Source organism: Physeter macrocephalus, chromosome 13 (genome assembly GCF_002837175.3).
Source record: "Physeter macrocephalus isolate SW-GA chromosome 13, ASM283717v5, whole genome shotgun sequence".
Lineage (NCBI taxonomy): Eukaryota > Metazoa > Chordata > Mammalia > Artiodactyla > Physeteridae > Physeter > Physeter macrocephalus.
In genome coordinates, this window is record NC_041226.1 from 17514859 (window position 1) to 17531378 (window position 16520).

The 16520-nt window shown below is 41.9% G+C and overlaps 1 protein-coding gene across 1 annotated transcript; it reads left to right on the forward strand.

Annotated features, from left to right (window-relative positions):
• The first annotated feature begins 289 nt into the window (after positions 1-289).
• On the forward strand, positions 290-16099 carry DLEU7 (deleted in lymphocytic leukemia 7). The gene is made up of 2 exons (XM_024125853.1): positions 290-748; positions 15893-16099. Exons 1-2 carry the CDS (start codon positions 290-292, stop codon positions 16097-16099), a joined length of 666 nt encoding a protein of 221 aa, XP_023981621.1.
• Positions 16100-16520: the final 421 nt, after the last annotated feature.

The following is a 16520-nucleotide window of genomic DNA, read 5'->3' on the forward strand; positions in this document are numbered from 1 at the left end:
AGAGGCGGAAGAACCAGCGCTCAGCATTTGGTTGATTTTCAGGTGTACGGGAAGCAGCACTTCAGGCAGCCTTGATTCCGAACAAGCCTATTCGGACTTGAAGCGAACGCAGTGGCCAGCGTAGGTCACTGACAGCTGGCGGGGGGCGGGACCGGCCCCACGCGCAGAGAGGCAAGGAGGCGGAGGAGCGACGGGTTAGGAAGAGTGACCCTGGCGACCCCAAACGCCCCGCCTCCTTCGCTCGCTGCTTCACCTGCCGGCGGAGCGCGCCGAGCCGCGGGCGGAGGCGATGGCTAGCCCCGCGCCCTTAGTGGCCTCCATCAGCCACCAAATGGTGGCTCTGCACACCCTGCAGCTTCTGCAGCAGGAGTGGGGCTGGGGGGATGGTCCGGGCGCCCCCGGGAGCCCACGCGACCTGGACCACGTGTCCGCCGCCCCAGAGCGTCGCTCAGACCCACGGCTGGCCCGTGCCGGGCAGGGGCGTGGGGAGGAAGGTGGGGGCAAGGGGGCCAGGAATGTGGGGTCCGGGTCGCGGGCGAGCTCCCCCGAGGGGGAAGTGGTGCGAGGCGCCGAGGGGGGCGCGGAACTGCTGCCCTTACCCCGGGGCCGCGGGCCCTGCACCCTGGCCCAGATGGCGATGCGCAGCGCGCTGGCCCGCGTGGTGGACTCGACCTCGGAGCTGGTCAGCGTGGAGCAGACGCTGCTGGGCCCCCTCCAGCAGGAGCGGTCCATCCCCATCCACCTGAAGGTGAGTCTGGCCTCCAGGATCCATCCCCCTGCGCCCGTTCCCCCTGGGGCGGGGCAGCGGACCGGGATGGAGACGAGGCTGAGTCGCAGGATCCAAAGTCGAGCTTCCCCCAGAGATTCAGCACCTCGGAGTGGGAATGAGGGAGGTGACATCCCGGGGATTAGGTACTTGGGACAGGGAACTCAGGGCCCACCTGGGGCCCACCTGACTGCAGCACGGAGATGCAGAAAGGCTTTGCCAAACCCTTCCTCCGGCCCTTTCCACATGTGCAGCTTCTAGGGATGGAGGACAGCTCCTCCCACTCCCCTTTCAAATTAAAAGCCGTTTCTCCAGAGCCTTAAATATACGTATTAAGTTCCCTCTGCCTTTTGTATGACGAAATCACCTACATTTATTTGAAGTTCCTTCACACTTACGAATGGCAGTTGTTTTTGCATAAATCCAATTCCGCACAGAGCTCGGGGGCCTCACAGAGTCAACCTAAATTCTCATAAAGTAGCGTGAGAGCGGGCTGGGTCCCGGGTGTTGAAGCAGGAATACTCATGCTAAACTGCTGCTAAGTCACGCAGCTCATATTTGTAGGGCACAGTTTCCTCTTAAGGTACCAAACTGTGTTAGCCGATTTAGCCAGGGAACAGAGCAGCTGCCTCCCAGGCTGAGTGGGTTTGTGGAAATCTGGGGTTCTGGAATCCAGTCTTGGCCTTGCCATTAACCTAATTGGCTTAATGTCACAAATCTCTCTGAGACCTTCTGGCCTTCCAATTTTGATCTGGAACATTGCTTCATTCATTCCCTGGGGAGTCTAGTGGAAGGAAGTGGGGGAGGGGTAATGAAAAAAGAGCATTTCTCAAGACTTGCTGTTCTTGCTCTACAAGCCAAAGTTTGGAAAACATTGATATATATTAGGTTGCACTATATACTGTAAAAGATTGATTTAAAATAAAAAAAAATAAAGCATAGCATACACCTGAATAAATATTGTTACTCTAAACTAGGGTTTCTCAACCTGCACGCTACTGACATTTTTGTCTGGATGATTGCTGTGGGGTTGTCCTATGTACTGTAGCATGTTTAGCAGCATCCCTGGCCTCTACCCAGTAGATGCCAGCAGCATACCCTCCCCACCAATTGACAGAACCAAATACTGCTAAATGTGTGTGGTGGGAGGGGAAATAAGATCGCCTCCAGATGTGAAGCACTGCTTCATTCTGAAAAGTTTAAAAAATGAAGGTGCATTTCACCAGTGCTCTTGACTGTAAGAGGTACCTTTTCTTGTATCACCAAGAAATTAAAAAAATCCTGCCAATTAAACTGTGATACACATGAAGAGCGCTGTGATGCTAGGAACGTATACAGGGCACAGGTAGGTTGGCAAAAGGAGAGACTGAGTGATCAGTTTTACCTTGGGTGATCCTGGAAGGCATCTTGGAGGAGGTAACCTTTAAAAAAAAAAAGAATGTTTACTCTCCAGGCATTAAAGGGAAAAAGCATTTCAGAGGAGCTGTGGGATCCAAGGCCAAGAAGCAATGAAAGGGCCTAGGGCTTTGGGGGAACTAAAATTAGTTCAGTATGGCAGAAGGCAAAAAAAGGATGCTGGAGAGTTAGGTGGGTCAGGTGGGAAAAGGCCTGTGGGTCATGCTGAGGGCCTGGACTGTCTTGCAGGCAAAAGGCAGCCATTGATATGACAGAAGGAAGGACCCTGATAAATCACAGAGGCAAGGTCAGGTCAGAAGACCATTGTCAGAGGGCCTGACCCAGTTTAGGAGTAATGGCACCCTCTGCCCTGGACTATAAATCATGCCACTTGAGGTTAATGCAGCTGCCACTTCTACCTGGTAATCCTTTTAACCCTCTCGACTTGACTTTTTGCCCTAAACATTTTCTACTCTCCTCAAACTTTCTTCATCCAAACCTCAACCCTCTCACTCCTTTACTGAGAAAACTGAGGCCATCTGACACAAATATCTTCCATCCTACCTAAAAAAATCTCATTTCCAACCATCTTCTTTCTTGTCTCTAATAAAGAAATACCGTTTGGTTCCCACCCCCTCCGCCTCCCAAATACATTCTTTCTCTTAAGTGCTGGAGCAAATCTTTCATCGGCCCCTGGACTTTTTCTCTCAATTCCTTCCTCTCTCTTTGTATTTTCTAGTGCTTCCACTCTGCCAATTCCTCTTAATCCATAAATATGCTCAAATCTTCCTTCACCTACCCAGCCCCTTGAGTCTTGGTCCCCTTCGTCTCCATCACGAGCAAATGTGCAGATGTCTGGATGTATTGCTGCCAGTGTTTCTAGAGGCACCCAGAGTCCCCATTAAGAACAGGGATCTCCACAGGGAGCTCAGCTCGGTGCTCTGTGATGACCTAAGTGGGTGGGGTGGGGTGGGGAGGGAGGTCCAAGAGGGAGGGGATATATGTATATATAGAGCTGATTCACTTCATTGTACAGCAGAAACTAACACAACATTGTAAAGCAATTATACTCCCCCCCATCAAAAAAAAGAATATAGACAACAACAACGACAACAACAAAAGAACGGGGATCTCAACATTCTTGCTGCTGGAGTCTGCTATTCACCTACAGGGGAGTAATGAGTTTCAGGGCTCCTGAGAACAGCCAGTGCTTTCAGAAGCAGGGAGAGAAGCAGGGAGAGGTTTCTCTGGATGATTTGCCTCCTTGCCAGCATCCTGAAATTTTGCTTGGTTTGCTGTTTGGAGAAAAGGCAGTATCTCCACTGGGTTTGTAAGGTAATGCTTACAAAGCACTTAGACTCAAGGACACAGCAGTCTGTCTCTCCAGGGGGGGCTGGTTATACAGACTTGGCATCATCATTACTAGTGTTAATTCAAATGATTTGGATGAGTGTTCTCTATATTTTTAAATTAAGAACATGCAGATTGATTTTATACATGAGAATGGTTTCAGGAGGATTTGTGCTAAAGGAAATAATGCTTGCATGTAACTTGGAAGTGTGTGGAAATTTCCCTAACATCAGATCTCTTCCATGGCATTCCTTGCCACAGAGAGGAGGAAGACTCACTTGAACAGCACAGCACAGGACAGCGATCAGGTCCCATGAAGCATTCCAAACCTACTCTGCCACTTCGTGCTGCAGACTCTTGGGCAAGTTATTTAGCCTTCCTGTGCTTCAGTCTCCTCACCTGTAAAGTGGGAACAGTGGTATTTAACGTTATTGAGATAATGCATATAAAGTCTTAGCTACTGGCTGCTCATGGTAAATTGTAATACTTTTGAACTTTATTATTATTATTATTGTTGATGCCTCAATCTTCTTCAATAGTCTTATTGACTATTGTTATATTTCATTCTTGATATTGATAGATCTGACTCCTGAACTCTGTATTTACTTTTGAGACTGTTGACAAACACAGAGTTAGGATGACCCAAAGAGACTTCCAGGAAGCCTCCACTTTCCAGAGGTCAGCTTTAGCCCATGGCTGATGACTGACTTAGAGATGTGACCATTGAGTGACTCGCTGATCAAACCACCAAAATTAAGGGAGTGAAATTTTCAGGCCTGAAGGCAGAGAAACCCTCACCACAATAATAATGCATATCTTTAAAGTAGTTTACTATTTTCTTAAAGAAGCCAACACTTGATATTCCTTTTGAGCATTTAGAGATTATTGAACTCATGTAAAACAAACAAACAAACATGAAATGAGTCTTTTCATGGTGGTTAAAAATGCTTAACAAAACTGAGTCTTGTTAAATTTGGTGGAAAGGATGGAGTTAACCAGCTTGATAAAAATTTATTACGGGAGGAAACTGAGGCTCAGAGGAATTTAGAACTGCTGAAGAGCCTGCAGCTGAGAAGTAGTGGCCCATGATTCAAACATGGTTTTGTCTGACTCTTTCTGCCAATCACAGTGCTAGCTCATAGGGGTGTTATGAACATTACACTGAAATAAAGTACATGAGAGTGCACAGTTGTCAGGGCACGGTCATACATGCCATGCACTGCACACCACTTCGGCTGCAATAGTCATTCTGCACACTGAGTATCACAGTCAGCTTGGGCTGCCATAACAAAATGCCACAGACTTGGGTGGCTTAAACCACAGACATTTATTTTCTCACTGTTATGGAGGCTGGGAAGTTCAAGAGCAAATTTGGTTTCTGGGAAGGGCTCTCTTCCTGGCTTGTGGACTGTCACCTTCTCACTGTGTTCTCATGTGGCCTTTCCTCTGTGCCAGAGAGAAAGAGAGATCTTGGATGTCTCTTCCTCTTCTTGTAGGACACCAATCCTATTGGATTAGGGCCCCACCCTTATGACGTAACTTAACTTTAATTACCTCCCTAAAGATCCTATCTCCAAATACAGTCACACTGCAAGTCAGCTTTTCAACACATGAATTTTGGTGGAACACAATTCAGTCCCTAACACTGGGTGATTTGTGTCTCCTCTAATGATGGTCACCTTACATAGTGACAAAAAGCCCCAGATAAGCATAGGAAATCTTTATCAAACTAGTAATACTAGCAAAGATGCTCTAATACTTGCCACCCAAAGGAAGCATAGAAATGTGTGGAGCACCAGAAGGAAGAGAGTCTAGGATTTTAAAAACTTCTAAAAATGACCAACCCAAAGAGATCATTAACTAAGCCAATCATGAAGTCACTCTGGTTGAGTTTTGTCTGTCTTCCTTTGATAGTTAAAAACATTTACGGTTTCCAAGAGTTCTGTTCTGAAGCAAGTTTCATGGAAACAATGGCTGATGCCAGCTTTTAGAGGCAGAAGAACTTTCCTGCCATTGCAGATAAAACTTGCCTGTGAGCTCACCCATTGCAATTAACTAATTCTGGTACCAATAATTCTATCACGTTCAGTGGTCCACGCTGGTTTTCTTATTCCACAGAGCAAGAGCAGCAGTTGTAAAACTGTGGGCTTTGGCTTCACAGTCATTGCTAAGGCTTTTTGCAAATTGCAAGTGTGGATATTGAGTTACTCAGAGGCAGACATTGATGATGAGTGCTTTTTTTCCCCATTAACATTGGTTAGTGAAGCCAGTTTCTGCAAATTTGGGAATTGTGTCTTTAAAAATTGCTAATATTCTATTGAAGAAATAAATTCTCATGGTTATATTATTAGTAGCCTTAGCCAGGGGACTGTTCTTTGTCTGGGACAAAATTGTGCTTTTATGTTAGGAAAAGGCCAAGTGACAGCTCTAGAAGTAGCTTAGTTATAGCTTTGTCATTCCTTATAAAGTGAATGATATGAAAATCAGGACCTAAAAGCTTTCTGAAATGAACATTTAGGGAAAGATATTGCAGGAAGGCCCTAAAACAAACCTACTTATGTTTAATGTCTTGTGGAAATGCTGCCTTGCTTTCTTTTACAATTTTGGGGTTTGCCTTGTGAGCATACCTGAATCAAGTGCTTGTATCCATCACAAAGTGCTTTTCATTAGACTTTTCTGTTGAAAATGGTACTGTACCCAAAGCAAATGCATAAGGAACCTTAGTTACTTGTGAGCGTTTACACTGGGTACACCACAAGTAAAAATGTTTAATTTCCTGTGGGCGATAGACTTTTTATGGTGACTGGCAGATACTGCGGTTCTTCACTAGGTGTTTTATTAATACGAAGTTGCGTATCTATTTGAGATTGACCTAGAGTTTAGGCAATTGGTGATTGATCTGGGCCCTGTGAATTTGTTGTTCAAAGCCAGATGTCAATGAACAAAATGCAGTTGGGGCAATTTGTAGTATACTGTTCCTGATAGTATGGTTTTCATAACGCCACTCTAAAATAGAGAACGACACTCCCATTTTCTGTGCACATCTAGCATGGAGGGTTGTGTTGGGTGTAGGGAAGAAATCTGTGCTCCCTCGTAGTTCCCAGCCCTGGGAAACTTTAGTGGAGAGTGGTCTGCTGTCCAGGCCGAAGTTCATTAAGGTCAGACGTCATCACAGAAAGCTGGAGGAAAGCTCTTTCTTCCATTAATACTCTCTGTAGAGTACGTTACACATTCAGGGAGAGTGAGAGGGGAAAATGTGAGAAGAAACAAGTTTGTGGAGGCCATTATAAGAGAACATAGCTCAAGAAATGAGTGTTTTGTAAAGAACCAACTTATTTTAAAGCCAGGGGTGAAGGGAATAGGAATTGATTTATAGTTCGTGTAGATCTAGAAGTGATTTTGAAGATGATGTGATAGAAAAAAAACCAAAAACCTTCTTTGTGTATTGTTTAAAATTACCTGCATTATAGAGCCTATAAAGTCATATTATATTTTTGACTTTTTTATCTATTGGTGTTGGTTTCAGAAATCAAGCTTTGAAACTGACTCCTAATGCTAGATTGTTTTTGCTTTTAAGCCTTTGGTTTTTTTTTTTTTTTTTTTTTTTTTTTTTTTGCGGTACGCGGGCCTCTCACTGCTGTGGCCTCTCCCGCCACGGAGCACAGGCTCTGGAAGCGCAGGCTCAGCAGCCATGGCTCACGGGCCTATCCGCTCCGCGGCATGTGGGATCTTCCCGGAACGGGGCACCAACCCGTGTCCCCTGCATCGGCAGGCGGACTCTCAACCACTGCGCCCCAGGGAAGCCCAAGCCTTTGGTTTTGATGGGAGTGTTTATTTTCAATAAGAAGCTAAAAATGGACTTAACTTTTCTTCCCTTTTTGGACTTTGCAGGTGCATTTTCAGTTGTTCAAAGATTCCAGAAGTGCACATTCCTAATAAACACAATGCATCATGCAGAAAAGTACAAGTGGGGTGGATTTTCTAAGAGACCTCCCTTACACTGGGTAGGAGAGAACAGACCAGAGGAAGGGAGAGCTCCAACTAGGAGGTCTCTAATTAGCTAGGAGTTGGCTTTACTTGGGGCGTGGAAGGTTCCATGCCTTGAATCCCTTCCAGATAACCACACCCTCTCAACTATGTTGCAGGGAAGAGGGCTGGACCAATGGGACAGTCTTCAATTTGGATATGACCATTGCCAATTTGAGCTTTGTAACACTTAGTTAACCTTAAGGAAAATAGCATGAATATAGCCAGAAAACAAACAGGAAACAATTCACATACAGACATTTTTGTTTCTCCCTCAAAGCTAGCTGGGTGCCTCCCAGCTTGCTTCCATGGTGTCCCTGTTCACCCCATGGTGGCATCTGCAGCTCTGTACTTCCCATTCACTAGTCCGTCCCCAGCACTGGATGGCGAGCTCTGCTCTCTCTGTCACCCTGGCATCTGGCCCAGTTTCTGATTTGGGGTGTCTTTGATGAATACTTGAGTTTTGCGAGAGAGGTTAATCCCAGCTCTGCCACTTACTTGCTGTGCGATTTAGGGATGTCATTTAATCTCTCCAAGCAGCATTTCTTTTCATCTCTCATTCATGGACGGCTGTGAGGACTCAGTGAAATAAGGTATATCAGGAGCCTTGCTTGGAGCCTGGCGCCTAGTAGGTGCTCAGGCTCATAGGCCTGACCAGTGTTCTTCAAACACTGGTTTGCAATGTTCCTCCCATGCTCAGAAGTTCCAGGGACTTGACTGTGACATTCAAGGCTTTCTGCACGAGTTTATCCTGATAGGCAACACAAAGCTCTGTTTTTCTCAGACTGGACTCCTCCCAGTCCTAGCGCCTGCTTGGCTCCAAGCCTGTGCTGGTATCATTCATTCTCATTGTGGGGCCATCTCTTTTCCCTAGGGGTCAAATACTGCTTTCTCCAACACCACCTCTCTTATCATGTCTATACAGTCCTTCTCATCTACCACTTTGCTGATGCCTCATCCAAATTTCCATTCCCTTCTACAAAGGCTGGCAATAATCTGATGGTCTCAGCCACTTTTTTTTAAAAAATTGTATTAAAAAAATACAAAACAAAATTTACCATTTTAAGGGTAGTGTTAAGTACTTCACATTTTTGTGCAAACAATCTCCATAACTTTTTCATCTTGCAAATCTGGAAACCCTATACCCATTAAACAAAAAGTCCCCATTTCTCCCCTCCCTCCAGCCCCTGGAAACCACCATTCTACTTTTTATTTCTATGAGTTTCACTACTCTAGGTACCACATATAAGAGGAATCATACAGTACTTGTCCTTTTGTGACGGGCCTATTTCATTTAGCATGATGTCCTCAAGGTTCATCCATGTTGTAGCATGTGTTAGAATTTTCTTTCTTTTTAAGGCTCAGTAGTATTCCATTGCATATATAGACCACATTTTGTTTATCTATTCATGTGTCCATGGATACTTCAGCTGCTTCCACCTCTTGGCTGTTGTGAATAATGCTGCTATGAACATGGGTGTGCAAATATCATTTTGAGATCCTGCTTTCAATTTTTTTGGATATGTACCCAGAAGGTGGAATTGTTGGATCCTATGACAATTCTAGTTTTAATTTTTTTGAGAAAACTCCATACTGTTTTCCAAAGTGTCTGCAGCATTTTTACGTTGCCAGCAGCAGTGCACAAGGGTTCCAATTTCTCCACATCCTCACCCACACTTGTTATTTTCAGTTTTTTTGATGGTAGACATTCTGTTGGATCTGAGGTGAACTTGGCTACTCTTTCTGAGCCTTAATCTTATTCTGTGTCACATCTCCACTGAAGGGTTTTAATAGGTTTTATCTCACCAATTAGATTCTAAGTTTCTGTAGAGAATATTTTTCTTTTCTCTTCTATACTTCCTTCCTCTCCTCCTCTTCTTACTGACCTCCCATTTAGTGGAGTACTTTATTCATAACTTTAGATTGATGGCATGCTTTATAAATACAAAGAGCTTTCATATTCATGAGCTAATTTGACTTCTCATGGTAGCTATTATTGTTCCCATTTTACAGATGAGAAAACTGAATATTCCATAGATAAAATGACTTTTCCACAGATGGCTACCTAAAGGATAGAACCAGGGCTCTAATAGCTATTCCGGTGCTTGTGAAGGATTGAGCTTGCATTCCCAGGGGCATTTGAAGCTGCCTGGAGAGCTGCACTTCCTAACTGACATCTATAAAGTCCCTTTTGCCATGTAATGTAACATACTCACAGGTCTGGGAAGAGGCCACAATTCTGCCTACCACAGGGCAGATTTCAGCTAAAAATTAGGAAGAAATGTTCTAAAAGCTAGAGCCATCTCTTCTAATGGGTTGCCTCCTAAGCACATGAGTTTCTCCAGTGTAGCCAAGCAAATTCCGGACAAGTGCACATCGGGTATGCTATTGAAAGGATTCACCCACAGAACGAGCTCTGTATGAACTCTGTGCAATGCTTAGATTGTGAGTCTATAAATGTCTGTTCTTCTATAGGATTGGGCTTTTGTGTTTTTTCCATAGCCCTCATCACATTTCACTGGACATTTGGAGATATGCTGTATGTGTCTCATTTCTCCTACTAAGTTATAAGCTCTTTAGAGATCAGGTACCATGTCTTATTGTCTTTTATCTAGTGTAGTAATAAGTCATTAACGGAGACTAGATACATGTTTGAAATAAATTTAACTGATTTATTAACTGAGGCATATAGGCCGAGGCCATTACCCCAGTAGATTAGTTGAGTCACGAGACATTATCTCAACACACTTTATTTATTTATTTATTTACTTTTTAAAGTCTGTATTGAATTTGCTACAATATTGCTTCTTTTTTTTTATGTTTTGGTTTTTTGGCCATGAGGCATGTGGGATCTTAGCTCCCCGACCAGGGATCGAACCCGTACCCCCTGCATTGGAAGGCGAAGTCTTAACCACTGGAGCACCAGGGAAGTCCCTCAACTCACTTTAAAATGTAAATGCTGGCCATCTACATTGGGACCCCTGTAGCAATCAATACATTTCATGTCCAAAAATCTGAGATTACACAAGGCTTTAGAAGTTCCAAAACCTGCTTTTAGATTGCTCAGCCACCATCATGTTCTAATTCTGGCAAAGCGCTCAAAGCACAGTGTAAGATATTACATCATTTTTGGAAGCATCTGGGACTTGCTAAATAAAAGCTTCTGGGAGGATATACTCTGTCATTGAGTGGAAAGCACCATAAGTGAAATCATCACCAATATTGATCATGTGAGTTTCCACCGAAAGTCCATGAGCCATTTAATATGCTGTTGCCTTAAGGCTGTCACTGGTGGCTCCTACCTTCTGCAGTAGAAGCTGGGTTGGAAGCCATGATTACTGGATCCATAGTTGGCTTTCAGACCTTCCAGAAAGGAAGAGAAGTGACCACCTGTTTTATTTTTCCCTTCCTTGGCTTAAGAGTCCCATGGAAAGCCTATTCCTATTAATTTGTTTTCTTTGACTGTTAATATATTTGAGAAAGGATTAAATGGAAATACTGTACTAAAATAGTAAAATAAAGAGATTTTGCAAAGCTCGCCAGAGATCTGAAGTTTACCCAGGGCCTCAGGGACCAGTACAGCCCAGAAGTGGAATTTTATTGTATGTATAATTTCCCCCAAAGATGCCTTCTTTGTTTCTTTACAATAAATGTGAAATTGACTTCAGATTTTAGGCCCACAAATATATTTTTTAAAGGCATTTTAATCTTCTTTGGGTGATGAATGCCTTTGCAGACTGGCTAATAGGCACACGTCAGCACACATTTCAGTGGTTCCTTCTATTTTAAATTTCCTTTTGCATGTTGTCTTTGATCCTTCCACTTTGTACTTAGAGTTGGATTACTTCTATAAAGCAAGGGGACAATTTCCCTTGATGTGGATCTTGGGAAAGTAGTCCAGAGTCATTTTTTCCCCCTACTTTCTCATTCCCAAGCAATGTGCTGCAGCATTATAGGTGACCCCATAAACTGTGGGACAGATTATCTAAGTAGCCCCTTGATACCTTCTGAACAGATATGAGCAGTACTCAAAGGCAGGGAAGCAAGAATGCTTTAAAGAGAAAAAAACCAGGAAGGGTGGTAGCCTGTGAATACTCGAAAAAGGGGACTGTGCTGTGTTAGCCCACATGGAGTCCTGCTGCTGTTGTTTGCTGAATTGAATGAATAGATGTCTGTTTTGCTTCTTGGAGGGTGTTTTCTAGTAAACATTTTGCCAGAAAGCCAGGTCCTTCTTCTTACCCAAGTGAGAGAGTTTTTATTAGGGAAAAGAATAGCTTCTCTTTCAACAAAGAAGTAGGAAGAAAACTAGTTCCTCATCAAACTTTGGTTCCACTTTTAGTTCTTCTTTTTTTTTGGATTATCTGTTTTTCTTAAGTTTTGAGTTGAATTCTTAGCTCAGGGATTTTCAGTGTTTAAGTGGTTTTTCTTTACTTATATAAGAATTTAAGTCTATGCTTTTCTCACCGGAGCTACATCCCACAAATTGTGATATAGTAGTTCCAAAATTGTTCAGTATAGAGCATTTTAAAATTTCAATTATTTTTTCCAGTGACCTATGAATTATTTAGAAGTGGATTAAGTCATACATGTTTTGGGAAGGTTATATACATTACTGATTTCTCATTTATTTGCTTTGTGATTTGAATGCTATAGACTTTGATATTAGTTGAGATTTGTGGCATTATCATAAAGTCATCTTTCATAAGTAATACATAGATGTTTGAGAATAATGTATATTTGCTTATCTCCATTAGACCAAGCTTATGATTAGAAAGATTTTCAATCCTTTCTCTCTAGGCTGAATGTCCTGTTGTTTGATCAGTTTCTGAGAAAGATGGTTTAAAATCAGTCTTTATGTCTGGGGATTGAATGTAAATTGAGATTATCATATTAGACACACACAAGTACAAAACTGTCATATCTTCTTGGGGAATAATAGTTCCTGTTATTAATTGAAGTTTATTTTATCCCTAATAATGATTTTTCTGGATTTATTTTGACTTCTCTTTGCTTGATGTATATTTAATATATTTTCATTTACTTTCAATCTTTAGGTGATTTTAGTTTTAAACGTGTTGCTCGTAAGTAGCATATAGATAGATTTTGAAAATCCAACATGGCAACCACTGCATTTCAAAAGGTGATTTATTTGGTGATTTCTATTCACCTGCTTTATGTTTGTATCTTTATTTCTCCATTTTTACCTTCCATCAGTAGAATCAAAAAGGTTTTGAGGGCTTCCCTGGTGGCACAGTGGTTGGGAGTCCGCCTGCCAATGCGGGGGGGCGCGGGTTCGTGCCCCGGTCCGGGAAAATCCCGCATGCCGCGAAGCGGCTGGGCCCGTGAGCCATGGCCGCTGAGTCTGCGTGTCCAGAGCCTGTGCTCCGCAACGGGAGAGGCCCGCGTACCGCAAAAAAAAAAAAAAAAAAAGGTTTTGATATGCCTTTTCCCTCTGCTGATTTTGAAATTTTATTATTTCTACACCTTTTTTTTTTTTTCAAATCTGTACACGAAGGAAGGTTTCCCATGGATAGAATCTCCCACGCTGTCACCTTCGGATATTCTCGCGGTCCGCTGCAGCGAGCGCGGTCTCCCGAGGGTCGCAGGAAAGGGGCATCGAAGCCTGCAGAGCTTTGCTAGGTCCGGGAAGGTGCAGCCGAGCACTTGTGCTCGTCCTGCTCGATGCCGCCTCCCGGGCCTCCTATTCCTCTACTTTTAACGATGATCCTTACATTTCTCACATGTATACTTAACAAGCCTGAAATTTATCAGTTTTGCCACTTTTGTCTTCAGTAAAACGATGCCTTAGAGTGCCATCGCATCCTACATGTTACTGCTACTCAGCATTTTAGAACCATCTTGCTTTTTTAAACTCCAAGTTAGTTGTTATAATTTTTGTTTTGATTAATCAAATCTTCAGATTTACACTGTGTTTTTAAGTTTCTTTGTTCACTGTTGCTTCTTACATCCTTTCTTTCTGAGTTGAATCTCCTCTTTATGAATTATATCTTTAAGAAGATCTGATAGTGAGGGTCTATTTGTGGTAATTGCTTTTGTGCCTTTAAATAAAAGTATATTTACTTGGCCCTGATGTTTAAATGGTAGTTTAGTGGGACTAAAAAAAAAATCTTGGTTGACAGTTATTTGAGGATATTATTCTATTCTATTCTATCTTCAATTGTTATTGCTTAGAAGTTGGCTGTCTGGTCATCCAGACTGAACTCTGTCTTTTTCTTTTCTGGTTGCTTTTAAGAGCAGTTTGACCTTAATGAGTTTAGATTTGGATTTCGTTTAACTTTTTCTGCTCAAAGCTTGTTTTGTTTCCTGAATCTAAGGATCAATTTGGGATCATTGGAATCAATTTGGGATCATTTTAATCCAGTATTCTCTTTGACTACTGCTTCTCTCCCATTCTTTTTCTTGTCTCTCCTGGAAATGTATCTGTTGTACCTTGTCATTCTGTCAATCCATGTCATTTAACTTCTCATTCATATTTCCCATGACTTTATTTTGCATTCTGGGTAATTTTCTCAAATTTACCATCCAGTTTACTAATCTTCACTTCATATGTATTTATTCAGGTGTTTAACATTGAGTTTTTAATGTGTCATGACAGTTGTCGTTTCTAGAAGTGGTATTGGGTTCTTTTTCAAGCCTGTTTTTTCTTAGGACATTTTTTTTCTGATTTCTTCTTTTATTTCTTTAATCATTATAAATATATTTTATAGTTTATATATGAAATTCTTGGAGTTTAATCCTGCCCTACATTGCATCTACTATATCATGGTGGATTGTACTTAAAATCTCATATTCTGAGTTTGTCTTCGACAGAGCTTTATGGGACTACTACTGAGGGGCATGGGTTGTGAACGTGTTTCTGTGGAATAGGCTTTTGTTTGCTTTTGCCATGTGTCCATGGATATCTCAGACCAGTTCCAATTTTTAAATTAATGTCTTGGCATGAGTGTTCCAAGAACATGTATATGGTAGAGAGGACAACTACAAACTTGAACTACTGTGTAGTATAGGTCCACAGTTACAAATTCATAGGGACAACTTTACCTTCCATACCAAACCCAGCTCAAGAGAGACCAACTTTCTTTTCTTTATAGGTACTGGCAGGCAGCTAAAGTAATCTACTTTTCTTTTATAACCGGTCCTTGGGGATTTCCATTACTTTCCTGCAAGCTCAGAAAGGATGTTTGTTCTGTATTATTTAGAATATAGTAGCAAGGCATTATGGGGAAACTACATGTGCCATGTGCCAGAACCAGAAGTCTGGGGGGAGTCATTTTCATGTACATTTGAATCTTGAAAGATGGGGGGTTAGGGGTGCCAACCCCCCAAGCAGTCAAAAATCTGAATATAATTTTACAGTTGGCCCTCCATCTCCATGCTTCCAAATCCACGGATTCAACCAACTGTGGATAGTGTAGTACTGTAGTACATATTTACTGGAAAAAATCTGCATAGAAGTGGACCTGTGCAGTTCAAACTTGTGTTGTCTGAATCAACTGTATTTAAAATAAAACATATAGTCAACATTATCTCTGATGTGGAATAATTTCAGAGTACCATTTACATGTAATGGATTTTAGAATGTGAATATTTGAGTATTAAAAAAATCTATTTAATTAGCTCATTCTTTAAAACTACCAATGAACTATTTCTAAATCTGCACTGGACATTTCTTGGGTTACCATGTTCATTAAATACCAAATCCTGTATTGGAATCTTGGAGACAGTGATTATGGAATAATAAGAATGAAGTCTATTTGTATATTCATCAAAGCTCTTTTAGGAACAAATAAGAGAAACTCAACTCCAAATGGCTTAAGTAAAAAGAAATATTTATTGATTCAGATAGCTAAAAAATCCTGGGATTTATTGTTCAAGTACAGCTAGATTGACATGCTCAGAAAATGTAATTGGAATCAGTCTCCTTTAATCTCGTTTCTACTTTTTTTTTCTGTGTTGGCTTCACTTTCATTTGAATTCTCTCCTTATGGTGGCAAGATGTTTTCCAACAGCTCCAGTTAAACAGAACTTCTCTTTCCCAGTCTAACAAATATCCTGGGACTGTGGCTTATTGGCCTGCCTTAGGTAATCTGTCCATCCTTGGCCAGTCCAAGTGGCTGCGGGATGATGTGCTCTGATTGACCTGGTCCCTGGAGTTGTGGAGTGGAGTCAGCTTTGGTCAAACCACATAGGCTGAGAATGGAGGAAAGTAGTTCTCTGAGAGAAAAATCAAGGTTCTGTCATCAGAAGATTGGACTGGAAACTGGCTACACAAAACACAACAACTGTCTTCCATAACCTATCTAATTGCTTGTTTATGTTTGGTCTTCATTTCAGGACAGTGTTGAGTTTAGAAACATCTGCAGTCATTTGGCTCTACAGATTGAAGGACAGCAGTTTGACAGAGATTTGAATGCTGCTCACCAGTGTTTGAAGATGATAGTCAAGAAGCTGATTCAGTCTCTTGCTAATCTTCCTTCGGATGCCCATATGGTAGCCTGTGCTTCCTTGAGACAGATCTTACAGAATCTCCCAGACATATGAGTGTTCAAGACACTGGAATTAAAACCACAGCGAGCACTGCTAAGGCAACTGGCTACTTTAAATTCCTAAGTGGATCAGCAGACAATGGATGTTTTTAGTCCCAGGAAGGAGAGACTTGGTAGCATATATAGCAGTCTGACCAGTGGCATCTGTAACCCTTGGGAATTATAGCATGTTGGTGAAAAATTTTTAAAGCAAGTAGTTCACATTTTTAAGTGTATTGACATATTTGCTGACTTTTTGATTGAAGTATATTCCACTTTGTGGAACTGACTGGATAATATATGTATATACATTTATGAATATATATTAAGTATTAATTTTAATTGAATGACACCTTAATCTACATTCATATTAATGTAGGCCTATGAGGTTTAATATGGCTACTGGATGATTAGAGCTCCATGGTTTTTAAAATTAT

Excerpts from the sequence above, each read along its gene's own strand:
- DLEU7 (XM_024125853.1), top strand. The coding sequence starts at position 290 with ATGGCTAGCCCCGCGCCCTTAGTGGCCTCCATCAGCCACCAAATGGTG. Across the intron at positions 749-15,892 it reads CCATCCCCATCCACCTGAAG|GACAGTGTTGAGTTTAGAAA; the intron begins GTGAGTCTGGCC and ends TCTTCATTTCAG.